The sequence below is a fragment of the Arvicanthis niloticus genome, chromosome 3 (genome assembly GCF_011762505.2).
Source record: "Arvicanthis niloticus isolate mArvNil1 chromosome 3, mArvNil1.pat.X, whole genome shotgun sequence".
Classification (NCBI taxonomy): domain Eukaryota; kingdom Metazoa; phylum Chordata; class Mammalia; order Rodentia; family Muridae; genus Arvicanthis; species Arvicanthis niloticus.
In genome coordinates this window covers 62,805,289-62,825,075 of record NC_047660.1, presented here as the reverse complement: position 1 = coordinate 62,825,075, position 19,787 = coordinate 62,805,289, and the positions used below count along the sequence as shown (strand labels likewise).

Sequence of the window (19,787 nt, the reverse complement as noted above, 5' to 3'; positions counted from 1 at the left end):
CTACAGTATGTGGTTGACCAACTGTCTGCTACAGTATTTGAATGACAAATTGTCTGTTACAGTATGTGGATGACCTCATGCCTGCAACTTGACCTGTCAATTAACAGCCTAAAATTTCCCCACCTTTTTGATGGTGGGATCTCTCCCCCTTTGCCTGATCTTCTCCCTCTTTCCATGGTATTGAGAATCCCTTCCCTAACTACCGGGACCATGGGTCTGGAAATTTCATATGTACACCCAAGATAAAAAGTCCCCTGCTTGCTGCCCCTAAAGTCATTGTAGATGTGGCTGCTGTATCACATGTGCATCAGTAGGTGGCAGAGAAGAGAGAGACTATGTCCACACTCAGTATTCTGAGCTATGATCATCTGAGTGATTCGTGTAACATTCCCTGGAGAAAGCAAACCTAAGACTACCTCCAGTCCAGCATCAAGGGTCCAGACAGGGAGCTAGTCTGAGATGAACACCAGTCTGGCACCATGCAGGCCTGGGAAGGGGGCAGATTATACTCTAGGTCACCCAAGCCTAGCACCATAATGAATGAGCAGGGCACAGCACTCCTGAAACTGATCCTAGATGACCACAGACACTCAGAGACCACAGCCCTACTAAGAAAAGCAAGTAAATAGTATAGAAATGGAAGAAAAAGAGAAACAGAAGGATGTGGGCACAATGAAGAAAGGCAGAACTGGAGACTCAAGGTAGTGAGAAACAGCCTGTTGTAACTGGTGATGCTGAGATCATGGTGAGGTTCCTGGGGACCTCATATGAGTCCATGGCCCTGAAATAGCAGGTTTCTGTTACTATTAAAGGCCAGGTGGATGCCCTCCAGGGATATATTGTGGTCTGAGGACTGTGCAGAATTGGCCCCATCCCTCACCTGGGCATCATGGGAGAACTGGCTCCACAGACATGAAAGCAGGAGAGCAGACCTCATCCTCCTGCTGCCAAGCTGCAGTACTCAAGAGGTCTGGGCACCATACATTGCAGGAGTTGTGGGTGAGCTGGACATGAGGATACAAGCATGGAAGAGCTGGTTCTACTACACATTTCCCTGTGGTGGCCTGAATGAATGAGAAATACCTTCCTTCCCTGTCACCTCTCACTATTTGTGGCAGGTGGCAGAGCTAGCCCTGGGGTCATGAGAGCAGGAGAGTTATCCCTGTCCCCCAACTGCTGTAGCACTATGGAGAGCAGGCTCTACACCTCCCCTGGGCAGTACAGAAGAGCTGGGTCTAGATATGGGGGTGGCAGGTGACCCAGCCCACAGGGCTTGAGTGCAGGAAAGCTGACACTGCCTCTTGACTGCTGGGCAGTGGTGCTGGTGAGGGAGAGCACCACTTCCCCCTCTCTCAACCTTCTCCCCTTCTCCCCTCTCTCAACCATCAAAGGCAAACAAAAGAGTTGGCCATATCTCTCATTGGCAGCAACATGCAGGAGAGCAGACCCTGTACCTCACCTTGGCAGCAGAGTAAAGCTGGCCCTAATTGCAGGGATTGCAAGTAAGCTGACCAGAAGTGCATGAGAGCCAGCAGGATGACCATCTCAGATACTTCTCAGGCCCAGATTCAGGGCTTTGAATTGCTGTCTCCTAACATCAATGAACCGCTAAAATACCCAAAGAGGCTAGTCCTTCAGAGCCAAAATTACAAATCTCCAAGACACAGGACAACAACAGAGTATCTGAGAGGACTATCATTGAGGTTCCAATATTGATAGAGTAACAGATCAATGAGTCATTGCAATGAATGTTTGCAAACAAGGAAGTGTGGACAAAAGGGTATTCTGTGGTACACACTCTGGCACACTTCAGCTTCCACGGTGATTTTTTTCTCTGTTGGAGGACAGGGTTTGCAAAGGTGGCGGGTGGAAAGAGGGGTGGGGGAGATGAGTGAATTGGGGTGCATTGCCTGGGGCCAGCCCCAGGCTGGGTTATCTTTGAAGCAGCAAGTGGGAAGAGCATCAGCAGGGGTTAAGAGTTGGTCTTGTGAAAGAGTAGTATTGCTTTCTACAATGACATATACCCATCTTGACTTTAAGTTACTCTGAGGCCAGAAGCTGCAAGCCTCTATATCTACTGACACATTGTTAACAGCAGGTAATGAGGTAAAAGATTTATTGCTATCACTCCTTTATAGAAAGGAAGTCAGAAGCCTTTCACTGGCATGGCTGGTTAACTTTTTGTGAAACAGAGAGAAAGGAAAGGAAAAGAATTAAGATGCTTTATACAGACACATATACATTCATACATACATTTACATCTTCATTTACATTCTCATTTACACATTAACACATTCACATTTTTCTTGGGCCAAGCCACCTCTGTCATACACTCCACAAGCATTCATGCATGCTTACATATACACATATACCTTACACACATACATATAGACAGATGTATACATTTGAATAGATAAATGGATAGATGCATGGATAGATAGATGAATGGATGGATGAGGCAGAGCTACCCAAGCCAAACAACTCAACCAACAACTATATTTCTTTTTCCTTGGCCTTTATATACCTTTTTAGACAAAAAGTTCTTTAGAAAATTACCTCAGAGGTAAAAAACTACATAAAATGGGAGTTACCAAAGGATTATGATATCACATTCAAAGCAGTGTTTCATTCTAATATGCACATTATACCATGCCTTATCATAGTGCAAAACTGTGGCTATATCCATGAACTTAAATGTTCTTCTTTGAACACAAATTTGCCCCAAGTCTATTTCTTCTTTTAATGTGATTATGAAAACTCATTGTATTTCATACTATGCAGCTTTTACTTACTATTATGACAAGTGGGCACATTTTAATCATGATTCTATTTTATTACATCTTTCTAGGAAAACAACTAAGATCATCTCTTAAAGCTTTAAAGTTGACATTGAGACATGATCCCAAGCCAAATAAGTGAGGCATAGTAGAAAAAATAATGCATGATCTCACTTGTGTTTAAAATGTAAAGCAATGGAACTTGCAGAAGCAGAGAGAATCGTGGTTACTGGAGACTGAACAGATTAGAATCAGAAAATGTTGAACAAAGACTACAGAGTTTCTTTCTTTTTTTTATTGGATATTATATTTACATTTCAGATTTTATCCCCTTACCACATTCCCCGCACCACACCAGGAACCTCCTATCCCATCGCCCCTCCTCCTGCTTCTATGAGGATATGCCCCCACCTACCCCCTACTCCCACCTCCCCACCCTCGAATTTCCCCCCAGTCAATGTTCAGCCTTCATGGGACCAAGGATCTCCTCTCCCACCTATGCCCAACAAGGCCATCCTCCCCTACATATAAAGATGGAGTCATGGGTCCCTCCCTATGTGCTCCCAGGCTGGTGGTTTAGACCCTAAGGAGTTCTGGTTGGTTAGTATTGTTGCTTTCCTCATGGGGCCACCAACCCTTTCAGTTCCTTCAGTCTTCTCTCTTACTTCTCCATTGTGAAACCCCTGATCAGATCAGTGGTTAGCTGTGAGCATCTGCCTCTGAATGTTTCAGCCTTTGGTAGACCTCTAAGGAGACAGCTATATCAGGTTCTTGTCAGCATGCACTTCCTGACATCCATATCGGCATCTACCTTTGGTGACTGTACATGGGATGGAGACCCAGGTGGAACAGTCTCCAGATGGACCCTCCTTCAGTTTCTGTCCCACACTTTGTCTCCATATTTGCTCCCATGAGTATTTTGTTAATCCTTCTAAGTAGGACCGAGGCATCCACACTTGGTCTTCCTTCTTCATGAGCTTCATGTGGTCTGTTAGTTGAATCATTGTTGTTTCAAATTTTTGGGCTAATTTCCACTTATCAATGAGTAAATACCATGTGTGTTCTTTTGTGATTGGGTTACCTCACTCAGGATGATATTTTCTAGTTCTATCCATTTACCTAAGAATTTCTCAAATTCATTATTTTTAATAGCTGAGTAATACTCCATTGTGTAAATGTACCACATTGTTTGTATCCATTCCTTTGTTGAAGGACATCTGGGTTCTTTCCAGCTTCTGGCTATTATAAATAAGGCTGCTATGAACATAGTGAAGCATATGTTCTTGTTATAGGTTGAAGCATCTATATGCCCAGGAGTGATATCGCTGGATCCTCAGATAATGCTATGTCCAATTTTCTGAGGAACTACCAGACTGATTTCCAGGGTAGTTGTACCAGCTTGCAATCCCACCAACAATGAAGGAGTGTTCCTCTTTCTCCACATCCTCGCCAGCATCTGCTATCACCTGAGTTTTTGATCTTAGCCATTTTGACTAGTGTAAGGTGGAATCTCAGGGTTGTTTTGATTTGCATTTCCCTGATGACTAAGGATGTTGAGCATTTCTTAAGGTGCTTCTCAGACATTCGAGTTTCCTCTGTTGAGAATTCTTTGTTTCACTCTGTACCCCATTTTTATAGGGTTATTTGATTGTCTGGAGTCTAATATCTTGAGTTCTTTGTATATATTGGATATTAACCCTCTATCGGATGTAGGATTGGTAATGACCTTTTCCAAATCTGTTGGTTGACATTTTGTCTTATTGACAGTGTCCTTTGCCTTACAGAAGCTTTGCAATTTTATGAGATCCCATTAGTCAATTCTTGATCGTAGAGCATAAGCCATTGGTGTTCTGTTCAGGAACTTTTCCCCTGTGCCTAGGTATTCAAGGGTCTTCCCCACCTTCTCTTTGATTAGTTTCAGTATATCTGGTTTTATGTGAAGGTCCTTTATCCACTTGGACTTGAGCTTTGTACAAGGGGATAAGAAAAGATTTATTTGCATTCTTCTACATGCTGACCTCCAGTTGAGCCAGCACCATTTGTTGAAAATGCTATTCTTTTTCCACTGGATAGTTTCAGCTCCTTTGTCAAAGATCAAGTGACCATAGGTGTGTGGCTTCATTTCTAGATCTTTAATTCTATTCCATTGATCTTCCTGCCTGTCTCTGTACCAATACCATGCAGTTTTTATCACTACTGCTCTGTAGTACACTTTGAGGTCAGGGATGGTGATTCCCCCAGGAGTTCTTTTATTGTTGAGAACAGTTCTCTCTATTCTGGGTTTTTTTGTTATTCCAAAGGAATTTTCAAATTTCTCTTTCTATCTCTATGAAGAATTGATTTGGAATTTTGATGGGGATTGCATTGAATCTGTAGATTGCTTTTGGCAAGATGTCCAATTTTTACTATATTAATCCTGCTGATCCATGAGTGTGAAAGATGGTATAATAATATACTTAAGTGACCCTAAAACTTCCACCAGAGCACTACTAAACCTGATAAACAACTTCAGCAAGGTGACTGGATATAAAATCAACTCAAACAAATCAGTAGCCTGTTGGGCCTTGGACGAGGTAACTCCATTTAACCTGTTACTTTCAGTCACGTAGGACAGGTAGAGGGCGTTATTAACAAGTCTCTACCTCCAGAGATTTAAATATTAATGAATTATCAAAAGGCCAGGGGCGTAGCTAATTAAGTTATTCCCTCCCCTTTCTCCCTTCCCTATAAGACTGGTCTCCCCTGGCCTTTGGCGGGGTAAGTGCACAACACCTGCATCCATTCACCATGCCATGAACAATAAAAGCTTTGGAAAACCGGACTCCACGTGTCCATGGTCTCTCCGCCTGATTCCCAGCTTTTGGAACCCTGGAACCTTGCTGATGCAGCCGCCGGCCAGCCCACCGACAGCTGCGTGAATGTGGGATCTTCTGCTGGCGGTGCGGGAAGCCCTGGTGTCAGACCGCCCTGAGACTCTGTTGCCGGGCTCCCTTCCCCCCGCCCGCGAGATTTCTGCCCCACAGTAGCCTTCCTCTACTCAAAGGATAAACAGCCTGAGAAAGAAATTAGGGAATAACGGTAGTCACAAATAATATAAAATCTAACCAAGCAAGACTACACAGTTTCAATCAGAGGGCATGAATAACTTTTTGATATCCACTATACTGCAGGTTGTTAATAGTACCTTGTACATTTCAAAACTTCTATCAAAAAGACTTATCTCCTCACTTCAAACATAAAAAGTATTTAAATTAATGGATATGTTAATTAGTTTTATTTAATCATTTTATATCATATACATAAAAGATAGGGTTGTAATTTGAAAATAAGCAATTAATGTAAAAATTTAAAGATTTCATTTGATAAGGACATTAGTTTTTAAAATCATATGAATCTTGGTATTGGGAGAAAATAGTACAGAGAGCCAAAAGGAATTCTCTTTATTCATTTCTTGTTCTATTCTAGGGAACATATCAGAGACTTGGGTGAAACTGTATGAAAATTCTCTAGGTATTATTCTCTAGCTATTAATGATTACTTGCATTAAATAACATTCTAAGGACGGTGAGGGGAAGCAATGCATGCCTGGGTCAAATGCAAACTTTCTGCTTCTCTTGTAGAGAGGGAAAACTACCATAGGAAGATGTCAGCTGGGTTGTCACAGCATGGTGGCAGAAGTGTTCCATTGCCCTGCCAAGGACAGAGTTGGTCCCTGTGAATGGACATAAAACCAGTCTTTCCAGTCAGGAAAAAGTCCTTTATTCAGTTGCTGCCATCTGTCCTAGAGTAATCCTGGACTCAGTTACAGAAAAGATGGCTACTCAGAAAATGATCCACGTTATTTCTTGTAGTTAGCTGCTTTTCATAGTTTTCTTTATCCAGGATAGGAAACTGGTGACTCTGGTGAAGGCCCGTGGAGGTGAACCATCACTACGTCCATAGGAGACGATGCCTGCAGCTGCTTTTTTACACACAAGAGGCCCTCCAGAATCCCCCTGTGAATTAAGGGACCACAGGGCACTGAGATGTTGTTCATCCTAGTCCCAACCTCCCTCTCATCTCGAGGCTCCTCCAAGAGAAGCATGATTTGTAATCTCTGTTTATGAAGTCAGAGGGCAGGCCTGGATCCCTGGCCTTTCCAGTTCAGACTGTGGATAAGGTTAGTGATGCATCTCCCTCCTGAGGCCAGCCTCTGACTTTCTCCACTCTCTGTGATCCACTCTCTATGAAGATATGTGGGACCCTCATCTCCAGGCTGTTGTTTAAGGACATGGGGACATTGAGTGGGCATGATATGAGCACAAAGGGGAAGCCCACTGACAAAGTGTGTCTGCTCAGAGGAGATACATGGCTGTGGTTATGACATACTCAGGGGGCCCAGCTTTGTAAAGCCTGGGCCTGGAGTCAGGTATTATGTGGCAAACATCTCCCTTTATACATGCTACCTTCAACAGAGCCTCTTTGTCAGCTCTGGAGGCACTAGTTCATTACTGGTTCCTATTGTTCCAAGGGAGAAAGATCATAGCCAGTGGGTAAAGGGGTCCCTTGATGTTTGGGTCTCTAGGTCCCAGATTCCTTTTGAGCCTGAAGGGGACTGCAACCCAACTTACCCGAAAAGAAGCACATTTGGTCTTTGGGTCCCCAACACATATTTGACTGGCATTGTTGTAGTTTTTTAAGTAAGACTCACACTCCTGATCCTTTTGTATTGTCAGCTCAACCTCTTGTAGTGTGTTTGAGCTTTTGCCATTTGGGGTCGTCCTTCCCCAACCAGCCACAGCACACACATCCCCTGGCTTCACATGGACATTGCACCTGGGCAGGTTGAGGGGCCTCACAGCTTTAGTCCTCTTGGCCTTACTCTTCAGCTGTTGAGAAAGAAGCAAGAGTCCAGCTCATGGCCTGCTGGGCTGAGACACCATGAAGGTCAGGATGGAAGGGAGGGGATTGAGATGGATGAGAGCAAGAGAGACCAAGATGGGGTGGGGCTCACCTTTAATAGCATGATGTCATTGGAGAATTTCTTATAGTCTGGGTGGGGAATGATTTTTACCACAGGGATGACTTGCTGGGTCTTCTCCTGTTTTTTGATGTTATGGGCTCCCAAGGTCACATTTATTGAGCTGTGAAGTGAGCAGAGTGGAGATAAGAGATGTGGAATCAGAGAGGATGCAGCCCAGGAGGTGTGAAGGAGAGGCAGGGCTGGCAGGGTGGGGCTCCAGCTGAGGGAAGTTAAGGGGTAACCTGAAGCACCAGTTGCTGCACTAGAGGTGCTCAGCAGCCTCATCAGCTAGAAGAAGGCAAACTGGGTTGTTCAGCTCATATTGCAATGCTAACCCTGGTTGAAATGTGCTTGATTCCTTATCAGTGGCTACGGTGACAGACTACTTCTCCCTCATGAGACTGGCTAGACCCTCTCTCATCCCAGACTCCTTAGGATGAAGGCAGAGCCTCCATGGAATCTTTCCAGGAGGGTATGGACTGTTTTTTGCTCCTCACCTCCCTGAACAGTGAGCAGCAGTCAGCACAAAGTCTTCTCGTATAAGGAAGCCACCACACTTCTTCACAGAATGCTGATACATGATCTGAAGAAAGGCCATGTAGGGTCTAGAGTGGGGCTTGGCTTCACGTCCCCCGATGATCTCCCCTGAAGAGAAAGCCACCCTTTTTGTGGGTACCTGCTAATCCACCAGATGGGTATTGTGTGATGACTCCAGATTTGCTAGGCATTTGGGAGCCAGGGAGGCCTGGAGTTGGAAGGGGCTTGGGAGAAGTGCCCTCATGTTCTGCTTAAAAAGGAGAGAAACATAGGTCTTGGTCTATCAATCTTTCTTCCACACAGTTGGAGGCAAATATAATTTTCTGGACAAGGAAATTCTAAGGATTTTGCTTGTCCATCTTCTGACTTCTGGTCCCAGAGAGATTCTAAGACCTCTTTACCCTTGATCCTAGACCTGTGATGCCTGGAATACTGCTGCTTTCTAGGGATCAAGGTTGCAGTTCACACTTTGCAGCATCTTATTTCTTCAGGGCTCCTCACTGACTTCATTTCTAGATGCAGGTGCTGGCATTCCAGAAAGCAGAGTGCCCAGTGGCTCATAATTAAATACTGGGAAACCACCAGAATCCTGTGAAGCACTGAGTTAGAGAAAGGGACCAAGTAGCCTGGGTCAAGCAAAATCACTTGCTCTGAGGACAGCAATTCCATCTACTTGGGGGTCATCAACACATAGGCTTCTTTGATGAATTTGTGGTGAGAGGAGGGCCTGTATCATAATAGATGCAGAAGCCAGGCCCATTTTATCTGCTTCTGGAGAATATAATGTTTTCTGATTTGCAGGTTCCTACTCTTTATCATATACTTTCAGGAAAATCCACTTTCCAGATGCTAAGAGTAGCCGGGCATTGTGGCGCACGTCTTTAATCCCAGCACTTGGGAGGCAGAAGCAGGTGGATTTCTGAGTTCCAGGCCAGCCTGGTCTACCGAGTGAGTTCCAGGCCAGCCAAGGCTATACAGAGAAACCCTGTTTCAAAAAACAAACAAACAAAACAAACAAACAAACAAACAAACAGATGCTAAGAGTATAGCTAAGGAAGTGCATAGCACTGAGTGGCTCTTCCTGAGAAAAACCTCTGCCCTCCTACTACCGATAACAGTGGGGTTAGACCACTAAAGTGAGGTGTTGCTCACGCACCTGCCTTTGTCCTGGGGGCCAGAGAGAAGGTCAGCAGGAGCAAGAGGAGCTTCATCTTCCCTGGAAAGCTTTGCCGCTGCTTTTAACCTCTAGGAGAGGAAGAAGACAAAGTGTTGAGGACCACCTTGCCCCCACAGTTTGGGCTAAGTGCTCTGGTCCGAGGGGATAAGCCAACAGAGATAAGCAAGAGAGAGAGTGGGGATGGAGGGTAAGAGACTCAAAGAGTGAAGACAAGACAGAGGATCTGATCAAGTCTCTAGTCTCCTGTATTGAAACGAAATCCTGGATATTTATATACTTTGCCATGCGCATTGTAGGCATGGATACCACGTGCTCCTTGGAGCTAGGGGCACTAAACGGCCAAACAAAATATGTAAGATAAACAAGATGTTTATCAGAGTATGCTCAACTGTTGTGGGATGTTGAAAAACAAGTCTCTTATCAAGGTTTATGGTTCGAGATGTTTCCAAAGATGATAGCCACTTTCTGCTAGGAGTCGGCTCCCAACAGCAGAGTGGGCTCTGTGACCTTGTACCCCCCTCTCTGCTTTTATGATGCTTCATCGAATGCTTTCTATGAAAACTCTTGCCTTACTGCCTCTGACTGATGATGTCTTCTGAGTGCTTGTGTGAGAATCATGAAGTAACCACAGCAGAACCCACAGCTAATGACTCGGAGAACCACCACTTACAGCCCAGGGCAGGAACACAAGGCCATACGGTGGGGTTCATAGTGTAAGGTATCAGAATCCCAGAAACCCAAGTTCCCAGTGGGAGATCATCAGTGATTTTGAAGCTACCCTGTTGAGTCCATCAGGACAGAGGTGCATTTGAGCTCATCTCTTGTACCAGGACAAAGCGTGACCATCTAGTGAGGGTAATTAGGAGTATCAATTACTGTTGGGCCTTGGATGAGGTAACTTCATTTAACCTGCCACCTTTAGTCACGTAGGACACAGGTAGAGGGCTTGATTAACAAGTCTCCACCTCCAGAGATTTAAATATTAATGAATTATCAAAAGGCCAGGGGCGTAGCTAATTAAGTTATTCCCTCCCCTTTCTCCCTTCCCTATAAGATTGGTCTCCCCTGGCTTTTGGCAGGGGAAGCGCATACCACCTGCATCCATTGACCATGTCATGAACAATAAAGCTTTGGAAAACCAGGCTCCACGTGTCGCCTGATCTGCCACCGCCAGGTTCCCAGCCTTTGGAAAGTTGAGCTGCCCACCACCAGCCCGTAGTGGCTGTATCAATGTGGGATCCTCCGCTGGCGGCGTGGGAACCCCGCCTGGGACCCTGATGCCGGACCACCCTGGGACCCTGCCGCCGGACTCCCTCCCCCCGCCCACGAGATTTCTTCCCCACACATTACCAATGTACAGTTTGGGGAGAGCAATGTTAGAGTGATGGACAAGGTACTAACACACAGGCCCACCAAGCACCTGTCAGCCATTTAGCACAATAGCTCTAAATGTTCTGTTTGGTAAAGCCTTTTCTTATGAAAAGCCCATATCTGACCTTTACCAGCAAAAAACTTATGTTAAACTAAATAACCAGAGAACCTCAGGTGTCTGTCCTTATCTCCCAGAGCTTGGATTGTAAGTGTTATCAGAAAACTCAGCTTCATCACATAGGCTCTGGGAATGGAACTCAGGATCTCTTGCTTGCATGGAAAACACCTTACAGACCCAGCTGCTTCCCCAGCTTCCTCTGAGTGTCTAGAGAATTCTATGTAACTATTCTTACCCAGTGTCCAGAGAATGAAAACATTTATTTAGTATAAACCAATCTCTTTGTATTCGATATCAATAAATATTCATTATTTACCACAGGTCAGCCTGTAATAACAAAGGAACCTTGGAATCAAAATATCACCTCATGATACAAAATTGAGTCAATTGATTCTAATGTTAGGGAGAGTAATGACTTGCTCACATGACACAACAAAACATATCAAACAGTCCATCATTTTGACTCACCTATATCACAGTAGACAATGGTTTGGAGTCATACTATGAACATTCTCAATAATCTTATCTTTACAAATGTCAAGTCACAGAGACTATGGAGTAACAGCATTATAGAATTTAAAACTTCTCATCCCCTTGGTTTTATTGCCAATTACTGTTAATGAATGAAACAAGTCTTACAAAGTCAACGGTACTTTAAATTGAACTTTCCTGGGAGAAAATGGTATAATCAGATTCTAGTGAAGAAAATCTTCCCTCATGCAATGGATTTTCTAGCAGAAAAAATAAAAATTTTTGAACACATCACACACTTTTGACTAAGGACCTGGAGGACTCAAGCTGAAACTGGCCTTGAGCCTCTCCTTGAGGAATAGCTCTCATATTATCTAATGGTGCTATGCCAAAGCAGCAAATGCAAGTAATAGTCCTACCTAGCTGTAATATCACAATGACCAGCACAGCAACATATACCCAACAGTATAATAATGACACCTACACCCTAGAGGTAACCAACAGCTTTCTGATTAGAGTTATGGTCCACTCAGGAGGAGAGAATTTATGCATGATACTAGAAACCTAGTCAACTACTTGTGACTGTGAAGTCATGGACCCCAGTAGAGGAGAATCTACAATTGACACTTTTCTAAGACAGTGTAATCACCAACTATGTTCTACATAGCTATCCTTACATCACAGATATATAGCACTCACTTCTGATCAAAGAACTCTTGTTTGCAGCAGATGGAGGTCATTATAGACAACCATACACCTGTCAAAATGCAGGTAACAACAGACTATGGAATGCCCACCCCTAGTGGATACATCTTCAATACAATTCCTATACATACGGTTCAAAACATCACAGAAAAAGGTAGCAGAAAGATCCTAAGGCCCAGAGGACTAGGATGAGTGCTGAAAGACAGTGTCTTCTAGATATAGCAAGGATACTGCATCCATAAAATCCAAACAACATGGCTGCCTAAACAAGACCTGCACAATGTCAACACTAATTGACATTTCATTGTGAATGGGGACATAAGACCCCACTCTTAGATAAAGAATCACAGTGAATTAATGGCTAATAAGTGAGGTAGAATCAATCTTCTATGGGAATAAACCTCCTGATAGGTTATCCAACTCAGCCCTAAACACATATACACACAAGCATCACTAAGTGGACTCTCAGGCTGTATTTACATAGGGGTGTGTGTGTGTGTGTGTGTGTGTGTGTGTGTGTGTGTGTGTGTGTTGGGGAGGGAAGAGGATGGAGGGGAAAGGTGACTCAGAGGGCTTTAGCCTGAAACTGTCATTGGCTCTCCATTTGGACTTGGAGCAATGTAGGGTTATTTGAGGTCACCAGAAAATGCTACCTTTCTTCTCTTTACGCTACAGCTGTGTGCCCACTGTGTGGTCACTCAGCTTGCCTGGAACCTGTTATCTGTCTTTGGTTGAAACTTAATGCAAGTTCTACCCCCTCTAGCAGCCCTCCCTAAGAATGTTTAAGAATGCATATGGATCTTTCTAACTTCTTTATCCAATTTATCAGATGTAATGTCACAATTAGCCAGCAGACAAAATATTTCCTTAGGAAACCCAGTATTTCAAAGCAGGGTGTGTGCCAGGTAAGCTTTTGATCTTGAGACCTTGCAACAGGTGACAGAGGCCCAATCTATGTATGGAGCCTCACCTCTGAAGCTTCCAGGAGAGAGGAAAACTCTGGGCCCTCTCATTACAGTTCTCATCTCAACAGAAATAGTCAAGTGTGGTGGTGGGCTCTCATTTATAACCTCAGCATTCAGAAGGCTGGGGCAAAAGGATTGCTTCAAGTTTGAATTCAGCTCCTGGCTGGGCTACAAAGCAAGACCTGTCACAATCAAGCAAGTAAAATAGGACACCCAGACTGGCATTAAAAGGCATGCTGCTGCCCACCAAAAAGGATATATATATATATATATATATATATATATATATATATATATATATACATATATACATATACACACACACACACACACACACACACACAGCAGATCAAGATCAATACTGGACAGGGAAATGAAGCAACTTCCAGATTGAGATATGGGCAGACAGACCTTCCTGTGAGTCAGAAACCCAGGGTAGAGGTGCTAACTGTCAGTTAAACAAGAACCAAACAGACTTCATCCCATACTGACATTCCTTATCAGTTCCACAAATCAATGCAGATCCAGAAAAGTATGCTTAAGTGGATGAAAGGCAAAATCGTGTGTGATAATATGGCTGCCGAGTTCCACATGGTACTGCTGTTCACAGTAGACATAGCATGCTTTCCCCAAGATGATTTGCTTTCCTCCATCAGAAAACCATGCCAGCACACTGGCCTAGTTGGGACAGGGAGTTTTCCTGAATTTTGCTGCTACTTTGTCATAGTAGATATGCATATCACCTGGTGTCTAAAACATGAATGACCTGCTTACTGTCTCTTGCCTTTAGCTCTCTGGTGGGGGTGAATCAGTCCCTCTTAGGGTCCCTGACACTAGAGAAGCTCTGAGCTTAAGCTCCTGATTCTCAGGTCACCAGCTTATCCTCCCCTTCATGATTAGTCATTCTTTGTCTCCAATCAGTCTATGCTGAACCACTTTTCAGGTGTCTTGGAGGAGCCCATGGAGAGGGAAGCATTCCTTGTCTCTCAGGGATGTTGCTCATCTCTTCCCTAATGTCTTATGATCTCCTAGGTCAGAGTCAGGTTAGCCAGGTCCCATGTCCTCTTGGATGCTCATGGTGCCATCTTAGTTCCTTCAGGCCCCCATACCTTTTGATTGAACTGATATTTATGTTTCTTGAGTGTCTGACACTTGAAGTACTTTTGAAATTGATACAAAGAAATTCTAACATTCTTGAAGGGGGATATTACAAACTTGCCTCTTTATGTCTTTATGAGCAGAACCCTTCCAGTTTTGTCCCTTGTTTCACCTAAGATCTCTGTCCTTGTCACTCTTGGAGTCCACAGAAAAACCTTAATAGAATGCCTTGTGATCTTCAGTCTTATGTATCCGCCCACCCCCTTCACATGTGGCTAAAAGCCATGGATATATCAAGTTAGAACCTCAGTGATTGCATTGGACACACAGAGAAAGGTACAATCTATAGGAGCCAGTCAAAAGCAGAAATTTCTACAGCTGATTGCAGAAGAGAGATCCAAGGAAGTTCCAATTTTGAGAAGAACTTGGGGGACTACTGCTGGCTTGAAGATTAGGGCACAAAGTGGCAAGAACAAAGCTGAGAGTTGCCCCACACTGATGGTAGAGAGAACCAGCCTAGCTGCAAGGAACAGCAGCCTATTAATAACCTGAGTGAGTATGGGCTACCTCAGTTCTTCTCTGATGTTTCCAGATGGGAGCTCCTCTTAGCTGGTGCTCTGGCTTTGACCTTGTGAGGCTAATGCCAAGAGCCCAGCTACAGCCACCCAGACTTTAGATCTACAGAACTATGAGACATAGGGTATTTTTTATTTATTTTTATTGGATATTATATTTACATTTCAGATTTTATCCCCTAACTTCCCTTTCCTCCACCACCCAGGAACCTCCTATCCCATCCCCCCTCAACATGCTTCTATGAGGATGTACCCCCATCTACTCCCCCACTCCCACCTCCCCACCCAGGCTGAATCTTGTAAGTTGTAGAAAAGGTGTGCATGAGGGGGTCATGGTTATTCACCAGGCTAGACTCTGGAAGAGGATGTGGCAAGTCTGGGGATGGTGTGGGGTGTTAGATGCATTGCAAAAGGTCCTGTGGGTAGATGAGATATGGTATGTCCTGCCAGATGTCTGGAAATTGGCTGCAGTACTGGAGGAAGTGGTGGGAGTGGGGCATGGCACGTGGCATCCTGCCGAGGCCTAGAGGTTTGCTAAGATATGGCAAAGGTGGCCAGACTGGGCAAGGGCTATGGGACCCACATTAGATCTGGAAGGTTGTAGAAAAGTAAATATTTGGTAGTAGGGGTTACTCACCAGGCTAGACCCTGGGGGAGGAGGTGAGAAATCTGGGCATGGAGTGGGTGGTTGAGGCAGCTCTGGCCCAAAGGATAATTGTTAGTCATCTTCTTACTATACAGAAATATTATTTGTTGTAAACTAAAGTGTAAACCTGTGCTACAATAGGAAATACCACCAAACTTGTCTATCTTGCAGATACTTCCTAGCTGAATGACTGGAACAAAACTGTTAAGCAAAATTGAATGGAGTCTCAAGTCCTATAATGTTAAAGCTATTATAAATATTTCAACATAAACATGGAGAGATTAGTATAAAAAATACTCATATACCCTTCATCCAGACACAAAACAACCAGGGTTAACCATGTTCTCCCTATGGCATTTTAAACTGGGTATAGTAATATGTAACACCAACCTCATGGAAGGTGGGGGTAGGAGAATCAGGTTTGAGGCAGCCTGAGCTATATGGAACCCTGTCACAAAAACAAACACAACAAAAATGTTAGCTTAGATAAATTGTGCCTTGAAATGAATTTCAAGTCAGATAGACATCAGAACTGACTTATAAAGGTTTGGGGTCACCTTTATTCTAGTCTGGATCTCTCTCATCACCCTCAGTGATGACCTCCATTGTCTTCTGGAATCTTCAATTGAATGCCTCATGGGCAACTCAAACTCTGAGGTACTAAAATTTGATTTGACTTTCCCAGATACTACTAAGTGACCTTGTAAGGATTATGACATTTTTATTCAAATTAAGTCTATGCCATTAAATATCCATTAACATTTTTATATTCTTCTGTTTTGTGATATGAGGTCTCCCAAAACCCAAGCTGGCTTCCAACTTACTCCATGTCTAAGAATGACTACAATGCGGCTCCTATTCACTCTGCTTCTACCACCCAAGTGCTGGATTGCAGGCATGTTCCTCCATGCCTGGCTTTGCCATACTTGAGTATCACCTGAGAGAGCCTTTGTGACTCTGAAGCACTGGGGTCGTGGACATGGCAGTGCCCATGTTAACAGTACACACCCTATCAGGACTTCACTCAACCCTCACACAATCCAGTGGCGTTTAATACATTCAGAAGATTGAGTACCATTGTCTTTAATTAGTTCCAAGACATTTTCATCACACAGAAAGGAAAACTCTTTGTCTAATCATTTTCCATTCCTCCTTTCTACTCTAGACCCTAAAAAACACAAGTCAGGTCCCCCTGCCTCTCACCTCTCCCTCTCCCTCCTCCCTTTTTCTTCCTCCCTCTCTCTTTTTCTCATGGGTGTTTAACATAAATGAAACCACATAACATGTGGCTGTCTGTCTATTTATTTATTTAATTATATATTCATTCATTTATTTAGTAGTAGGGTGTCACTATGTAGCTCTGGCTGTCCTGGAACTCACTATAGACCAGGCTAGTCTCAAATTCACAGAAATATATCTGCCTCTGCTTTCAAGTGCTGAAAATAAAGGCAAGCACCACCATGCCTGGCACATGTGATCTTTTATATCCCAGATATAATGGTTTCTCTAACCAAGAAAAATCCTTTAAAGGTTCAACTCTGTTTAGTATGACTCGGGACTTCATTATTCTATGGCTAAATAATATTCTGCTTTTTACTATTGTGTATAATATCCATTATGAATATTTCCTGTATAGATACTTAAATGTTTTCAATACCTTGGAATTTCAATACCTTAGAATTTCTGGATCATATGGTGATTTTACCTTTAACTTGTTAAGCAAGTGCCAAATTATCTTCTGCAATAATTCTATCATTTTACACACACACACACACACACACACACACACACTGTTGGTTTACACTGACATAGCTTTGGGTTTGCGTTGCATTCCTCTAGTGACTAATGTTGAGTGTTTTCAGGCGCCATCTGGCCAACTTCAACCCTTCTTTGGAGAAGTGTTTATTCACCTGCTGGTCTATTTCCCATCCTTAACTATGTATTGGAATGTGGCCTGGGGACTGCAGATGTAGTTCAGCTTTAAAGTGAAAGGATTGTAGCCTGGTGCATGGAGTGGCCATGGAGATGCAGGAGAGGGAATTTTCTCTTTCATAGCCACTTCCTTGACCTCTCTTTTCAAGTGACTAGTGATAAAGAAAATGAGTCACAACTGTAAGTTCTGGCTTGAGAGCATAATAATCCACATGGTTATCTGCCAAGGGAAAAGGAAATACACAGCCATACTTGATTCTTCCATTATCTGTCAGGTAGACTCAGATAGATTTGGATAATGCATCAGACCATGTCTCCTCATGACAATCCCACCATAGCACCATGTCCAAGTTTAAAGTGCACCAGCTGCCATCAGAGTACCCTGTACAAAATGTCATCTGTTCCCAGGACTTCTGACTCAGTAATTGGGATCCCTGTCCAGAAATCTGTAAATTTTTGCTAGCATTTTTTCATTATTCTTTTTTTAAATTTTTTCCTCAGCCACAGCATTCCCCCGCTACACACACAATCACACACACTTCCCCTCTCACTCAGATTCCCCATCCCCTGCCCTCAGAAAAGAGCAGGCCTCCCAGGGACATCAACCAAACACAACATAACAAGCTACAATAAATAAGACCGGACACAGACTATCACATCAAAGCTGGACACACAACCTAGTAGGAGGAAAATGGTCCCACAAGCAGGTAAAAGAGTCAGAAACAGCCTCTGCTCCCACTGTTAGGACTCCCACAAGAACACCAAGCTACTCAGCCAAAGCATATACACAGAGTACCTAGGTCAGACCTCCGCACGTTCCCTCATCTCTCAAATCCCACGAGTCCCAGTCAGTTGATTCTGTGGGCTGTGTGCTCACTGTGGTACTCTGTCTGCATCTGCTCCTGTCAGTTGCTGAATAAAATCTCTCTGTTCTCTTTGATGACGACTCTGCTAGGCTCCAGTCAGAGCACACTCTGCAGACAGGAAGAACTGTAGGTTGACAGTTTTGTGACTGGATTGATGTTCCAGTTCCTCCACTTGAGTCCTTGCCTGGTTACAGAAGATGGTCGGTTCATGCCCTGTGTTGTTCATTACTGGGAATCTTGGCTAGGATTACTTCCACACATTCCAGGGATTTTCCATTACACGTGGTTTCCCCCTGCCACCAAATACCCCCTAGTTCTAGTCGTTTCTCCTAGTATTTTCTCTCCTTTTCCCCACCCCCACACCTGATTCTTCCTGTTCCCAATCTAACCTGAACCCCAATTTACGTGTGAAATCTATTCTATTTCCCTTTCCCAAGGAGATCCTTGAGTACTCCCCCACCTTAAACCCTTCTTATTACTTAGCCTCTCTGAGTCTGTGGACTGTAGCTGGGTTGTCTTCTACTTTGAGGCTAATATACATGAATACATACTATGTTTGTCTTTCTGGGTCTGGGTTATCTCATTCAGAATCTTTTTCTCCCTATTTCTATCCATTTACCTACAAATTTCATGCTATCGCTGTTTTTAACAGCTGAGTAATACTCCATTGTGTAAATGAACCATATTTTCTTTATTCATTCTTCAGTTGAGGGATATTTAGGTTGTTTCCAGTTTCTGACTATCATGAATAAACCTGCTATGAACAGAGATGAGCAAGTCCTTGTGAAGTGGTGGAGGACCTTTGGGGTATTTGACAAGGAATGGTACAGCTGGATCCTGAGGAAGATCAATTTCCAATTTTCTGAGAAACCTTCATATTGATTTCCAAAGTGGCTGTACATGTTTGCACCTCTACCAGCAACGGAGGAGTGCTCCCCTTTTCCCACATCCTCCCCTGCATGAGATGTCACTTGTGTTATGATCCAACAGGTATAAGATGACATCTCAAAGTCACTTTGATTTGCCATTTTCCTGGTGGCTAAGAAAGTTAAACATTTTTTTATTTTTAAGTATCTCTTGGCTGTTTGAGATTCCCTCTGTTGAGAATTCTCTGTTTTAGATCTATACCTCATTTTTAATTGGGATATTTAGTTTGTTGATGTCTAGTTTCCTGAGTTCTTTATATATTTTGGATATTAGCCCTCTGTCAGATGTACAGTTTGTGAAGCTATTTTCCCATTCTGTAGGCTGCCATTTTATTCTGTTGATGGTGTCCTTTGCCTTATAGAAGATTGTCAGTTTTTTTAATTTATTAATTGTTGATCTTAGTGCCTGTGCTATTGGTGTTCTGTTCAGGAAGTTGTCTCCTGTGCCAATGAGTTTAAGACTATTCCCACTTTCTCTCCTATCAGGTTCAGTGTATCTAGTTTTATGATACAGATTCAATGTAATCCCCATCAAAATTCCAAAAAATAAATTTATAGACCTTGAAAGAACAATACTCAACTTCATATTAAAAAACAAGAAACCCAGGACAGCTAAATAAA

At 43.4% G+C, this 19,787-nt stretch overlaps 1 protein-coding gene and 1 non-coding gene across 3 annotated transcripts; one reads left to right on the top strand and one right to left on the bottom strand.

The window, feature by feature from the left end:
* The first annotated feature begins 260 nt into the window (after positions 1–260).
* LOC117706416 (small nucleolar RNA SNORA17) lies at positions 261–389 on the top strand. The gene has a single exon (XR_004606524.1). It is a non-coding gene; the product is annotated as a small nucleolar RNA SNORA17 (small nucleolar RNA).
* Positions 390–6,520: 6,131 nt separating this feature from the next.
* Positions 6,521–18,313, bottom strand: LOC117705880 (granzyme B(G,H)-like). 2 transcript variants are annotated; one of them, XM_076930957.1, is made up of 6 exons: positions 18,171–18,313; positions 9,473–9,561; positions 8,277–8,424; positions 7,771–7,900; positions 7,388–7,645; positions 6,521–6,772 (listed from the first exon to the last, which is right to left on the bottom strand). In XM_076930957.1, the coding sequence occupies exons 2-6, from the start codon at positions 9,525–9,527 to the stop codon at positions 6,629–6,631; spliced, it is 735 nt and encodes a 244-aa protein (XP_076787072.1). In that variant the 5' UTR covers positions 9,528–9,561; positions 18,171–18,313; the 3' UTR covers positions 6,521–6,628. The 2 variants fall into 2 exon arrangements, with proteins under 2 accessions (XP_076787072.1, XP_034354527.1); XM_034498636.2 differs by lacking the exon at positions 18,171–18,313 and having other exon boundaries at positions 9,473–9,724.
* Positions 18,314–19,787: the final 1,474 nt, after the last annotated feature.